This window comes from Puntigrus tetrazona, chromosome 15 (genome assembly GCF_018831695.1).
Source record: "Puntigrus tetrazona isolate hp1 chromosome 15, ASM1883169v1, whole genome shotgun sequence".
Lineage (NCBI taxonomy): Eukaryota > Metazoa > Chordata > Actinopteri > Cypriniformes > Cyprinidae > Puntigrus > Puntigrus tetrazona.
Window position 1 is genome coordinate 9,576,830 of NC_056713.1, and position 11,743 is coordinate 9,588,572.

General features: G+C 38.1%; 1 protein-coding gene across 7 annotated transcripts; it reads left to right on the forward strand.

Annotated features, from left to right (window-relative positions):
• The first annotated feature begins 735 nt into the window (after positions 1-735).
• On the forward strand, positions 736-10,273 carry nek8 (NIMA-related kinase 8). Of its 7 annotated transcripts, none has more exons than XM_043259941.1 (15): positions 736-988; positions 1,988-2,193; positions 2,391-2,623; positions 2,700-2,831; positions 2,931-3,139; positions 3,720-3,799; positions 3,957-4,144; positions 4,237-4,384; positions 4,897-4,973; positions 6,029-6,146; positions 6,272-6,422; positions 8,027-8,190; positions 8,283-8,435; positions 9,452-9,513; positions 9,857-10,273. In XM_043259941.1, the coding sequence occupies exons 1-15, from the start codon at positions 942-944 to the stop codon at positions 10,097-10,099; spliced, it is 2,211 nt and encodes a 736-aa protein (XP_043115876.1). In that variant the 5' UTR covers positions 736-941; the 3' UTR covers positions 10,100-10,273. The 7 variants fall into 7 exon arrangements, with proteins under 7 accessions (XP_043115876.1, XP_043115872.1, XP_043115879.1 ...); XM_043259943.1 differs by lacking the exon at positions 9,452-9,513 and adding an exon at positions 9,546-9,704 and having other exon boundaries at positions 828-988; positions 9,857-10,021; XM_043259937.1 differs by lacking the exon at positions 9,452-9,513 and having other exon boundaries at positions 9,546-10,273.
• Positions 10,274-11,743: the final 1,470 nt, after the last annotated feature.

The following is an 11,743-nucleotide window of genomic DNA, read 5'->3' on the forward strand; positions in this document are numbered from 1 at the left end:
AAATCTAACATGAAAATAATGTAAAAAAATAATAATAAAAATGTTTATATATATATATATATATATATATATATATATATATATATATATATATATATATATATATACTTATATAAATTAGTCTATAAATGATAATAAAATTACTCTGAAGAGAATGAACAGCAAAAACAGCGAAAAGCTTTGCAATGTGGCAAAAACAGTGTTTTTCTTTTTTTTGATGTCTTCAGTCATACCAGTTTACGAAGATGTTAAAAGAAGTTCCATTCTGGACATAATTATTTCTTCAAATAAACAGGAAACTATCCATTCCAATGTCTCGTCCAATAAAACTGTCAAACACAGTTACACTGGAATATTATTAAATTCTTAACAATTAAAAGATTCGGAGAAAGAAACGAGAAGCATCCAGCAAACAAGGGTCCTTTATGTTCCTCTGAAATGTGAACCTCTCGTTTTGCTCGGGTCTAATCAGGCCAAAAAGTCAGCAGGTCACCGAAAACATACTTTCCAAGTATGTTGTGTCTTGGCTGAAGGTCATCGAATCGCCCAAAGACCAATCTTCTTATTAAGAATGAAGTTGACACCACAATAGTCAGGCGGTGATTCTGTGATTCAACCTAGTCCAGATTACAAGCATGAATTGAAGCCGTTTAAAAGCTGAGGAAAAGCCAACAGCGTTCAGAACAGTCAGAGCAACTGATCACAACACATTTCACTATGTTAAGACACCCTCTCTCTACCTTGTCAACTACATAAATCAGTTTCAGTAGGCTGGTTCAATCATAAACGACTAGCCTACATCGGTCCCCTCAGTACTAAACGTGTCCACATCCTCGAGCACAACCCTCAGTTCTCGCTCGCTGTATTTTGTCCCCTCTAGAACTCTGTAGGGGTGGAGGAAGTGTTGCCTGGCGACGGGGCGCGTTTAGAAGCCAGCAAACATGGAGAAGTACGAGAAGATAAAAGTGGTCGGGAGAGGAGCGTTCGGGTAAACGCGCTATTTATTTCGCGACGTGCACTCGGTCGATAAAGCTGGCTGCTTCGCGAACGCGACTTTTTCACGCGTTTGAACTCGGCGCGGCGCGCGGTTGAGAAACTTCGTGAAGGACCTCAAATCTCCGGCTCTCCTCGGAATCAGAGCGCGAGCTAACGGAGCGTCGCTTCCGCGCGCTTCCGCATTCCAGCGGTATCCTTCCAGAGCCGTTATCTCCCTATCCAGCGAGTTACAGTCACGTTAAGAGCTCCGATAAGATTGCGACACTTTTCCTTTCAAAGGGAAAACGACTAATGAGCAACGAATAGCTCGCCCTGCTCTTTTGGCTTGTCAAAACAGCAGCGTTTATACGGCTTTCTGGTCGGAATTTCTGTTCTGACCTTATCCGGAACGTCCGGTAACAAACAGGGGCTTGTACGTTAAAGTGTGCGTTCTGTGCGAATATTTTATTTTTATTTTCACCTTTAAGAGTCACGAGAGGACCGATAACGTCGAATTAAAATCTTAAAGTACATTTTAAATCCTTGTGTTCAGTCAAGCAGGCTTATTTGTATGCTGACTAACGCCACGGCGCGTGTAAAGTGCTTAATTATCATATTAACTAGTGTTTTCTTCAGCGGTTGATGCTTCAGTTAAAGTGAACTCCTTTAGACCGCAGCTTCGTCATTTCAAAAGCGTGACGAAAATGTCTACGTGTATGACGTGCAGGTATCAGTGGTGATGACATCATGACTGTATTTGTGTTCATCAAGATCTCAAGCATTTTTCTGATAATTGTGAAGTTACATGTTAAGATGCAATTACGACCTGCTTAATAAGTGGGTCAAACGGCACAATAAGGTTCATTCGTTTGCAGTTCATTTGCAATTGAGTGTCTTCATTGGGTCCATTTTAAAAGTATGCGAGCAGGCAACTGAATCGTTGAAGCTTTAAATTCAGCATTTCGTGAATGTAACGAATCCTCTTGTATCCTGATTTCTGTGTCCGCCGCAGGATAGTGCACCTTTGCCGCAGACGCACCGACGGCGCGCTGGTGATCTTGAAGGAGATCCCGGTTGAGCAGATGAGCCGTGATGAACGTCTTGCAGCCCAGAATGAATGCCAAGTCCTCAAGTTACTCAGCCACCCAAACATAATAGAGTACTACGAAAACTTCCTCGAGGACAAGGCACTAATGATCGCCATGGAATACGCTCCAGGCATAGACTTTTTTTACACAAATTTTTGATGGTCACTTCAAAATGTTTATTTATCGTGATGCTAACATATTTGTGTATTGCTTTAACATAAAGCATTAGAAATCTTTGCTGATTTTAATGCAACTACTTTTGGACTATGAATCAAAACAGCATGCATGTAATATCTGTAATCGTCTATCTTGTTGTGTTTATTGTAGGTGGAACCCTGGCCGATTACATTCAGAAGCGCTGCAACTCCCTGTTAGATGAAGACACTATATTACACTTCTTCGTTCAGATCTTATTGGCCCTTTATCATGTGCACAATAAACTCATCCTGCATCGGGACCTCAAAACCCAGAACATACTCCTAGACAAGCACCAGATGATAGTAAAAATAGGAGACTTCGGAATCTCAAAAATTCTTGTCAGCAAGAGCAAAGCTTATACTGTAAGTACAACGGCAATTATTCGAATCTGACGGCATGCGATTTCGTCACAGTCCAGATTCCTCTTTTTCGTGACAGGTTGTGGGGACACCATGTTACATCTCTCCAGAACTGTGTGAAGGGAAGCCATACAACCAGAAGAGCGACATTTGGGCCCTAGGCTGTGTGCTTTATGAGCTTGCTAGTCTCAAGAGAGCATTTGAAGCGGCGGTGAGATGTGTTTTTCTTATTGATTTGTTGATCTTAAAGAATTTGAACATCACAAATTATTATTTTCCTTGACTGGTAAAACTATTTCTCTGTTTTCAGAACCTGCCAGCGTTGGTGCTGAAGATCATGAGTGGCACATTTGCCCCCATTTCAGATCGATACAGCCCAGAACTGAGACAGCTCATTCTCAACATGCTCAATCTGGATCCATCCAAAAGGCCCCAACTAAATGAGATAATGGCTCATCCCATCTGTATCAGGCCATTGCTTAATCTCTACACTGACATAGGCAATGTCAAAATGCGAAGGCAAGACTATTTTATTTTATTTTATTGCAGTCTGTTGCAGTTAATTGTACTGTTTGTAACTTGTGGTAAGTTCTGTAAATGCATTTTGTTTGCCCATTAATTATTTTAATTTTATTTGTAATTTTTCTACCTTATGTAATAGAGCTGTTTTCAGATTTGTGTATTTTATTTTATTAATTGCAAAAGTTTTTATACTTGCTATTTAAAAAAAAACCATTTAATTAAATTATTTTTTTAATAGAACTGTATTTTTATTTACTTTTATTTTAAATGCATTTAATAGTACTATTAAAGCTTTTCGGAATTCTTAGACTTGTGTTAATTATTCCAAATGCATTTTGTTTACCCGTTAATTATTAAAAAATGTATTAAAAAATTTTCTACCTTAGGTAATATAACTGTTTTTAGACTGGTGTATTTTATTTTATTTTTCTACTACATTTAATTGTGCGGTCTCGTGTTAACCATTAAAAATCCACTTTTTTATTGCCAACCAATTTTTTGTTTTGTATACATTGTTTCTGTTGTTGCATTTTGTGAATGCATTTTGTTTAACTTGTTAAACTTGTTCTTTTTTTAGAATTGAAAAGCCACTTTCTACTGTACAGACAGGCCCCCATGGAAGACCTGGTGGACGCGTAACCGGTACCAGAACCAGGGGTCAGATGTTATTCTCTTACGTCTCTCGTTTACCATTTATACATTTTAAGCATCATGCATGTTAATACAGCCTTGAATATAATAGCACATTAAATATCGCTTTTCATTTAGATCTTGGTTTCCCTGTCTGCATTTCTGCTGTGGTTTGTCCCATCAGGAGGGCTGTCCAGTCTCACTTCATCAAAGATGATGCACCCATTGCCGTTATCGTCCGTGTACACCTGGGGCAGTGGCATCTCCGCTCCTCTGCGTCTGCCCATGCTAAACACAGAGGTTATTCAAGTGTCCCTGGGCCGCACACAGAAGATGGGCGTCACCAAATCTGGGAGGCTCATCACGTGGGAGGTATGAGGATCACTTTTCTTAACTTCCTAACTGAAAATCACCGATATTTGAATGCAGTTCTCAGAGTTTGTTATGATTGGACTCTATGCCAGGCCCCCTCGGTTGGATCCGGTGAGCCCGCTCTGCCCGGCGCCGTAGAGCAGATGCAGCCCCAGTTCATCTCGCGCTTCCTGGAGGGACAGTCTGGTGTCACCATCAAATCGGTCTCGTGTGGCGATCTCTTCACCACCTGTCTAACAGGTACGCTTCTTACAATCCGGAAATTTCCGTGCAGGTGTTTTCGTGGCGTGAGATTTTTCATCCCTAAGACCAAAACAAACAAAGCTGACACGTCCATCAGATGCTCTTTTCTTTCCTAAGCAGTTATTTCAGTAAGCTGCAAAGTGGACTTTGTGAGTAATTTAAACATTTGTGATAAAGTTTAAAAAGGATGAAAGGAGGATGTAATCACCTCTTTTACTATCCTTCCTACGGAGCTCATTAAGCAGCATTTGTTCACACTGAAAAGGCTAATCTCTTGTCCCCTGACATTGCAGCACAGCGGTGTACATTTGTCTGCTCTAAAGTAAAGGATATGCGTCTCTGTGGGGGAATCATTATTCACCAGATACGGAGGATTAAAGGTCCTCACTTCCGGCTCAGTTGCTCTTCTCGTCCAGCGGTTTGCTCTGGCGGGGGAACAGTTGTTGTTCAATTCTTTGTTTATCGGCCCCAGAAACTATAATCTGCTCAATTTGCATTTGGTTTTGCAGACAGAGGTATAATCATGACGTTTGGAAGTGGAAGCAATGGTTGTCTTGGACATGGGAACTTCAACGATGTGACACAGGTAGGTTCTTTACACGATCGAATATAAAGAGATCTGTTTACAACGGTGATGATCGCTAAACAGGCTAGCCTCAAGCTTTGACATCACGGCTCAACAACAAAAGATGAAAAAATGCTGCTTTGGCAAAAAAGTGTAATACATGAGGTTAAATTTGAAGTACTGCAATTACTAAAACTTATGTAAACACTGAAATTTGGTAGCTGGGTAACTGCTAAAGGTGTCGTTGTTTATTGTTTATGCCACGTATTATGTTACTGCTGTTTTGGTTTTGGTTATTTTGTGTTATATGTTGTTTTATTGGAAAGCATTTTGGTCAACAAGTTGTTTTTTAACATGCCATACAAATAAATGAATGAATAAACAAAGAATAAGCTGGAAATGACATACCAATCAATTAGGGGTGGGCGATATACTGGCAGACACCATTAACTTTGATTATTTTTATTTTACTTAACATTTTTCTACCTTATGTAATAGAGCTGTTTTCAGATTTGTGTATTTTATTTTATTAATTAGAAAAGTTTTTAGACTTGCTATTTAAAAAAAAAAGAAATGAGTCAATTGGTAGAGGTTTTGGACTTTATTGCCGTTACATGGTCACGTGACGTTGCTGTGCTACATGGTCTCAAAAATGTATAATTTCCATTGCGGTTTAAAAAACAGCAGCGATTTATTTTACCGCTTTTTAGGCCGGTCAAATACTGTCTTTGAAAGTATCGTCGCGCAAGCATCTCAGTAATTTAGGTTTTAAGTGAAAGCAAACAGCTGAAAAAGAAAACACGTTTAACACTATATTGGATCCAGGCAGCTCTTAAAGTGACAGCAGTCTAATTTCCCTGCTTTCTGTCATTCGTGTTTATCAAACAACAAAAGAGAAAATGTCCCACTGCTCTTGACTAAATCACTTTTGTATAGTAATAAGTAAGGACTAATAAATTCAATATACCAGATACATTTGTTGATTTTGCACCGTTTCTTCAAGCTTGCGGTCAAACACCCCTCAGCATTCATTTTCTTCACGATATGGTGCTTCATGTTGTTCTCTTTGTGTTCAGCCCAAGATAGTGGAGGCTCTGCTGGGTTATGAGCTGCTTCAAGTGTCTTGTGGAGCATCCCACGTCCTGGCCGTGACCAATGAGCGAGAGGTTTTCTCCTGGGGCCGAGGAGACAACGGTAAATGAGCAACACCTCTTGTTACTCGAACACTGCGTGTCTTTGGGCTTCTCTTTGTGCTCTTGTAGACAGCAGCTCTCTCTATCACTCTCTCTCTCTGTCTCTGTTATCTCTCTGTCTGACAGGCCGGCTGGGATTGGCTGCTCAAGACTCCCACAACTGCCCTCAGCAGGTGAGTTTGCCGAATGATTTCGAAGCCCAGCGTGTGTTGTGTGGGATCGACTGCTCCATGATCATCAGCACACAGCACCAGATTCTGGCCTGTGGGAATAACAGGTACTCAATATGTCCTCTCACAGAAAGCACAGATTTTTAATAACGCTCTAATCTCATAAATATGGTTATTCCAACGTGGCTTCCAACAACAAGGCAGCGTAATTAACCAAAACGTCATATAGAATGTGGTTATCTGTCCTAGATTTCCAAACATGAATACATTTTGCTGGTTAATGAACCTCAGAGTGGATTTTTAAACCTGCTGCATCTAATCACATGAACCCCAAGATATCTCAATGAATTTTTCTTATGCCGTTTAGTTTTTTTACAGATTGCCAAACCAGTTTAGGGAGTTCACACTCCTTATTCCTGCTCTAGCTTTTGAAAGGACTGTGAATACTGAAGATATTTCATCACAGGAAATGACCAACACATTGTCCATATTTTAAATAACAGTCACACCCTGTCAGTCACACCATCCTACGGTCTGAGCGCTAAATATCATTTTTATAATTCTTACAGACATTTCAGATGCGAAAAAGAAGTACACTTTAGCATTTACAAAAAATCTTCTTCTGTGCTCAGCAGAATAAGGAAATTAATACAGGTTTGGGATGACATGAGAGTAAGGAAACGATGGCAGAACTGAATGCATTGTTTTTAAACGATAACTAAAACAACTTAGCTTTTTGACCCACTTAAGTAGGACTTAAGTATATCTTTATATGTCATATTTCCTAATTACTTCTAATTTATATTTTTAATTTTAACTTTTATGACATGTATTTAAATTTGTAATTACACTTATGTTATGATGATACATTACCTTTAAATGTAATTAAAATCACATCAAAACATATTAAAACAATTATTTAAAATGTATTATAAACAATAAATATTTTTATTTATTTATTTAATATTATTAAAAGTGCAGTTTTTTAGAACTATACTTAAAGGTATAGTTCACCCAAAAAATTATGTCATTCTTCTTCAAAAAACAAATTAAGATATTTTTCATGAAATTCAAGCCACACAACTGACATGTCCAAGGCCCAGAAAGGTAGTAAGGACATGTTAAAATAGTCCATATGACATCAGTTATTCTGAAGAAAGAAATTGCTAAATTAAGGTTTAATTTTTTTGCGCACAAAACGTATGCTCATAACATAACGCAACAGTAGATTCATAACATTACAGTGGAACTACTGCTGTCAGATGAACTATTTTAACAATGTCCTCGCTATCTTTCTGAGTCTTGAACACGTCGGTTGTGTTGCTGTCTCTGCAGGCTCAGAAAGCTCTTGGAATACATCCAAAAAATACTCATTTGTTTTCCGAAACTGATTCCGAAGGTCTCGCAGGTTTAGAACAGCATTAGCATGAGTAATGAATGAAAGATTTTTCTTTTTTTTTGGCTGAACTATACATTTAGGTGTTTTCAAGAAATACAGTCGTGAAATTGTACTCTCTTTAAGTGCACTTAAGCGTCCTTTTATTTCATTATTAATATTATGCCATCTGCAAGTACACATTTTCTCTTTAAAAAATATACTTTTAAGATCTGAAGCACATTACAAGTGCACATTCATTACAATTAAGTGCACTTCTTTTTCACATAGAGCTGCTAATATATCGGAAAGAATAAATAGCCATCTCAAATGCAGGTTTAACAAGCTGGGCTTGGATAAGGTCCCTGACGCAGAGGAGCCCTCGTCTCACAGTCAGGTGGAGGAGGTCCACACGTTCCAGCCCGTCCAGTCGGCTCCTCTCAGTGCCGAGAAGATTGTGTATATAGACATCGGCACAGCACACTCTGTTGCAGTCACAGGTCAGAGCTCTTCATTCACACCGTTTACAGTACAGCGTGCTGCTTTTGGTTCAGTCCGAGGCCTGATTCATGAACGTGTGCTCGAAATGCAGAGAAAGGTCAGTGTTTCACCTTCGGCAGTAACCAGCACGGGCAGCTTGGCTGCAGTTCCCGCCGAAGCAGTCGAGTGCCCTATCAAGTGTCAGGACTGCAGGGGATCACCATGGCTGCGTGTGGCGATGCCTTCACTCTGGCTATTGGAGCAGGTAAACAAGTGAATCTTACAAAACAGGTCACGTTTCGCCCCAGAATCAAAAGCATATCATTATTGTAATTCATTCATGATATCCAGATTCTTTTAGTGCTTATTTAAGTTTTTTTTTAATCTTATTATAGTAATTAAATAAATAAAAATAATTAAATCTTATTATTATATAAAACAAATAGCAAAAAAAAATAGTAAAAACTAATCTACAAAACACTATATTTTTTGTCTCTATATTGCTTTTATTTATTACTAACAGTATAGATTTAGCAAAAACAACTGTACATCTGTACTATTTACTTTTATATTTTGCAGTAACTAAGTATATATATTAATATCAATATAATTAATATATTTATATATATTAATATATAGCCTACATGATTTTGAGGAGGGAAAAATATAATATTATATAATATAATATAATATAATATAGTTATGTATGTTTATTGCAATTAAGAGACAAGTAATGCCATAAGACAAAAGATCTTAAAAGAGCAGAGTATTTAAAATAGATAATATTCTTTATTATAATATAATGTAATATAGTCATGTATATGTTTATTACAATTTGGAGAAAAGTAATGGTATAATTCAGCAAGGGTCCTAAAAGAGCAAAGTATTCAAAATAGATAATATTCTTTAGTATAATATAATATAATATTCAAATATATTTATATGTTTATGACACTTTGGAGGAAAATACTGGAAAATACAGAATATTTCATGTTTAATGATTCTAAAACCTAGGCATACAAACAAGGAAAGTGTAATTTTTTTTCTTTATTTATTTCTATTTTGGGATCCAAACTATATGGCAGTGGAGTTCAGACAAGGCTGCTATCACAGCATTAACTGCTTCAGCCACAGAACGTGATTTAGTGGGGGCAGGAAGGTTAATTAACGTGACATGTGGCTAAAGGTCAGCATGTAACCCCGACTGAGTCCCAGAGGCTTTGAAGACTCTGAAGACCTTTATTGTTTCATGTTGTCTTTGTTCATTCATGATTCTCACAGGACCTGACACGCAAAGAAAAAGAGGCACAAAGATGTTATTCAGCCCGATGATGTTCAGAATTGTGAGTAAATGTTCTGCTCCTTGACTCGGCAGAGGGGGAAGTGTACACCTGGGGTAAAGGAGCACGTGGTCGGCTCGGACGGAAAGAGGAGGATTCTGGGAAACCCAAGGCAGTGCAGCTCGATGAGAGCCACCCTTACACTGTCACGTCGGTGGCTTGTTGCCATGGAAACACGCTGTTGGCTGTCAAACGTAATGTGCAGCTAGAATTTCTTTTACGAATGTTAGCAAATCTCGAATCGAATGCGTTCATCGCAATCATCTGTTGTTGGTCTGGCATTACAGAGGTTGCTGCCGCTTTTGAAAACAGTGACTATATTCTCACTCATGGTTTCTCTCCTCAGCTTTTTTTGAAGAGCCTGTTCCGAAGTGACATCCCTGGCCCAGTGACTGCTCGCGGTCAGCAGAAGAGCCGCTCCGCGTCACACCGACCCTCTCAATGCATGCTGTTGCATTTACAACGTAAAACCTTTTGGACCAGACGTATATGCATTTTAACTTACGAAAACAGAATTGTCCAGATTCTGTATTTTGCAGTATTACATCTTTCTGTTACGAAAATGAGACTGAACTATTTTTATTATTAATATTACAGTTGTAAATAATGCCTCATTGTCTAGAATAATATATTGGCTATATTGCTAATAATAATAATAATATCTAGCATTGTAAATAACGGCCTTATTCAGAATACAATTTAAAAAAGACTGAATTACGTTGTTGTTGTTGTTATTAAATTTCAAATACAATATGCAAAAAGAGTAATGCCTACCAAACAGTTCTGTGTGGCCAACAATAAATTGTATACAATCTGTAGTAATGCATGTATAATAATATATTATTTATATCACTACTACTAATATAGTGATAGTTAATGTAATTATAATCACTGAGATGAATAACTAGGTTGACACTTATTTTACAATGTCCTTGTTACACATTTACTCCGGTAATAACAGTAAATTATGCATAATTAGGTGCAACTAATCCTAGATGCATGCAAATGTCATCACTCGGGGCTTAAATACACTGCAGCAAGGACATTAAACTGTAAGCGCTACCGTGTTATAGATAGAACAATCGCGATGAATATTAATACTGTGTTTTATCCATTATGAACGCGGCAGGACGCACGCAGCTCGCGCGTCCATCACGCTATGATGTAATTCTCGTGCAATACGTGATGCTCACGACGCGTCTCTAACGCAGCGCGCGCTTTTCGATGAAAACACAGCTAACGCCGACGAGGGGTTCGTGTGTCTGTTAAATACTCTTTACTCGGATGAAGCATCGTTTCAGCTTTTGTGCTGTTGGTGTTGACGTAATGTCTGCACGCGTCGCGTGAGCTTCTGGCCGATAGAGGGAGTCGTTTGCCTTACAAATAACTTTTTGCAACCAGTTATTGCCTTTGTATGGGCGCTTTTTATTCATTTTAATACATATTTACGTCTTACATAGTTAATTAGTTTACGTTATAAATGTGCGTGTTCCTGCAAAAAAAACCCAAAACAAACAAAAACAGCTAAAAGCAACCTGGTCTTTGCTTGTTTAAGACAGAAGTGGCTTGTTTTTGCTGGTCTGACCATCTAAGTATATGACCAAAACCCAGATATGACCAGCTAAGACCAGCAAACCAGCTGAGACAGGTTTTAGCTGCTTTTTCAGCAGATGTATGCTTTTGATTTTTTTCCCTATTGATGTAAAATATGCAGCAATGCTACAGCTGTGCAGTTATATTCAAGAGATTCAGGCTGTGAATAATAAGGGAGAGGGCTTTTTTTTACATAAAAGCAAATGTTTGCATACGACCTTATACAAAATTTAGTATTTAAGTAAATAAGGCTTTTTGTTTAGAGGGTCTTTGTTCACTTCTTTTGCTGGTCAAGCTGGGAGGGGAAGAAAAGGTAAAACCATGCTGGTTGGGTGATCTTAGCTGGACCAAGTTGGTCTTCTGGTCTAACCAGTTAAAAAAAAAGTGTTCAACCAGTCTGCAAACCAGCTGAAAGACCAGCAAAAACCAGCCAAACATTGTTTCAGTTTCAGCTTTTTTTTTTTATTTCTTTTGTGTTTTACACACACACACACACACACACACACACACACACACACACACACACACACACACACACACACACACACACACACACATATATATATATATATATATATATATATATATATATATATATATATATATATATATATATATGTGTGTGATATAGGCTATCACG

Coding starts and splice junctions, on each gene's coding strand:
- nek8 (XM_043259937.1), top strand. CDS start 942: ATGGAGAAGTACGAGAAGATAAAAGTGGTCGGGAGAGGAGCGTTCGG. Junction 4,145..4,236: donor GGAGGCTCATCACGTGGGAG/GTATGAGGATCA, acceptor ACTCTATGCCAG/GCCCCCTCGGTTGGATCCGG. Junction 4,974..6,028: donor ACTTCAACGATGTGACACAG/GTAGGTTCTTTA, acceptor CTTTGTGTTCAG/CCCAAGATAGTGGAGGCTCT.